The 2279-nt window shown below is 36.2% G+C and overlaps 1 protein-coding gene across 1 annotated transcript in view; it reads right to left on the bottom strand.

The window, feature by feature from the left end:
• Positions 1 to 2279, bottom strand: part of EXOC6B (exocyst complex component 6B) — a 696611-nt gene that overhangs the window by 211681 nt on the left and 482651 nt on the right. Inside the window, exon 19 of the mRNA XM_011945178.1 lies at positions 1470 to 1611. Coding sequence (XP_011800568.1) covers positions 1470 to 1611 — 142 coding nt within the window. The remainder of the gene's footprint in view (positions 1 to 1469; positions 1612 to 2279) is intronic.

Below are 2279 nucleotides of genomic sequence, written 5' to 3'. Positions count from 1 at the left end.
TAAACCCGGGAGGCGGAGCTTGCAGTGAGCTGAGATCCGGCCACTGCACTCCAGCCTGGGCGACAGAGCGAGACTCCGTCTCAAAAACAAAAAACAAAAAAAACAAAAAAAAAACACTGCTTTGGGCTCTACTTTCCTATGTTACTGTTTAGACAGTGTCCCCAGACAGAAAAATGGGGAGAATAGCAAGATTACCTTATGTGTTTCCCTTTCTTTGAAGTATCACTGCCTTTTTATGTCTTCTGTCAAATGCATGAATAGGGTTGCTTCATGTAGTTCATTCAATTTTATAATTGTTTATGGCAAAAGGGTAACTTTAATATCTTTTACTCTGTGATGGCTATAACTGGAAGTCCTATTAATGCCTTTTTAAATTAAAAATAGCATTGCCAATAAAACCTTAATTTCCACATATCAAAAGTCAAGCAAAGGAAACCAGTAAGTAGTAAAATAAAAATGTGGGCCAAGAGTGTGAGCAGACTCATATAATTTCCCATTAGTTTAATTTTCTTAGAATAAAAAAAATTCCAAGAGTCATATCATTTCTTGTTCATTTTCATTTCTCACTGACAGCTCTTCATTCTTTCCTAATCAAAGCCTAATTTTGCATTCAACTTCGAGTAGATGATTTATGGTGAGTCAACTATGCCAATAATGATGCTTCTATTTCACTTTGTCAGATACTCAATCTCCCAGCCTCCCATAGAGCTGGAAGTGATCATATGGCAGTGTTTTGTTCAATGAGACATATAGGAAAGTTTGTCAGGGATCTCCTTAAAAGGTTCTTATTTTCTTAATAAAAGGAATAGGTGAAGGCTGGTCCATTTCCTGTCTTGAATGTGGGTCTCTTCTGACTGTAATATATATGAAAATGAAGAGTTCACACTCTAATTATACCAAAGGAGGAGAAACAAAAGAGCCTGGGTCCATAATGACATCACTAAGCAACTAAACCAATACAGCAACTGTCTGCCTTCCAGAAAAATAAAATTTATTTGTTTAAGCCACTCTAAGTTTTTTATTTCTTATAATAGAAAGCATTTCTGACTAATTAACGCACACATCATTTGTTCTTTAGACTAACAAGAGTTTGCATATAAGATGTAGCTAGTTTTTAAATAGAATATTAGAAGAAAGGTGTTAGAAGCTACATTCTTTTGAAGCCTTTGGACCAATTGGGTTTTCTTTAGTGTCTATTAAATGCACGCCTCCCTTATATCACCCTATAGATTGCAAACTTCCTTGTAGCTAGAGATCTTCTGTTTTAAATATGGGTCTAAGCACTTCTGGGAGTTCAAATTAGCTTGCTGATAAACTCTATTTCTAGATGTTCTATAAGTTATCTCTGTTATCTAGGTATTCTCTGACTCCATTAGAAACAAGGACCCTAAACACCTAAAACATTTTTCTCCCCACAGAAATGAGTTTGCTGGTAAGACAAACAAGCACAGGGATGGTCATTGTCTTACGTTCACATTCTCTGACATCCAAGTTGAACTGCTGTAATGCTCCCAAGGTAAGCTGCCGCACTTCAGCTTCCAACAAAAGTTGCATCAAGGATGTAGCTAAATGCTTGCAAGCTGACATACACGCTGTCTGGGCCACCTTTCCCTGAAATACAAGATTGTAAATCATAAAGTTAATGAATCTAACATAAATTAAAATAAAATTTCAACAAAACTTAAAATCACTTCTTTTTCGATTAGGAATTTCCCTAAGGTTCTCCTCATCATAATACCCTTCCATTCAAATAATCTTGGAATTAACATCTGATGGCAATCATCTTATATAATAGCTCCATCACCATCAGTAGCTGTAACACTAAGGTGAAATTCACAAAGCCCAGTTATTTAATCAAGAATTACTTCTTTTCTAAATTGAAAGCAGACAAACAATATTTGAAATCTTAAGTAAAGTAAGAAACAATATTCTACAATATTGTAGAATACAATATTCTACAGAGAATAAATTTCAGAAACTTCCTTCCAAGTTAAAAAATTCTTAAAAATCAAATGCGAACAATAATCCCTACTGTATCTAGAAACCAGTGTTTACTGCTTTATGATTTAACACATATAAAATGAAAATAATTATGGCCGGGCGCAGTGGCTCACGCCTGTAATCCCAGCACTTTGGGAAGCCGAGGTGGGTGGATCACGAGGTCAGGAGATCGACAATATCCTGGCTAACATGGTGAAACCCCATCAAACCCCATCTCTACTAAAAATACAAAAAACTAGCCGGGCGTGGTGGCGGGAGGCTGAGGCAGGAGAATGGCA

This window comes from Colobus angolensis, unplaced genomic scaffold, assembly GCF_000951035.1.
Source record: "Colobus angolensis palliatus isolate OR3802 unplaced genomic scaffold, Cang.pa_1.0 Scaffold24, whole genome shotgun sequence".
Taxonomy (NCBI): Eukaryota; Metazoa; Chordata; class Mammalia; order Primates; family Cercopithecidae; genus Colobus; species Colobus angolensis.
This window is presented reverse-complemented; position numbering and strand designations above follow the sequence as displayed.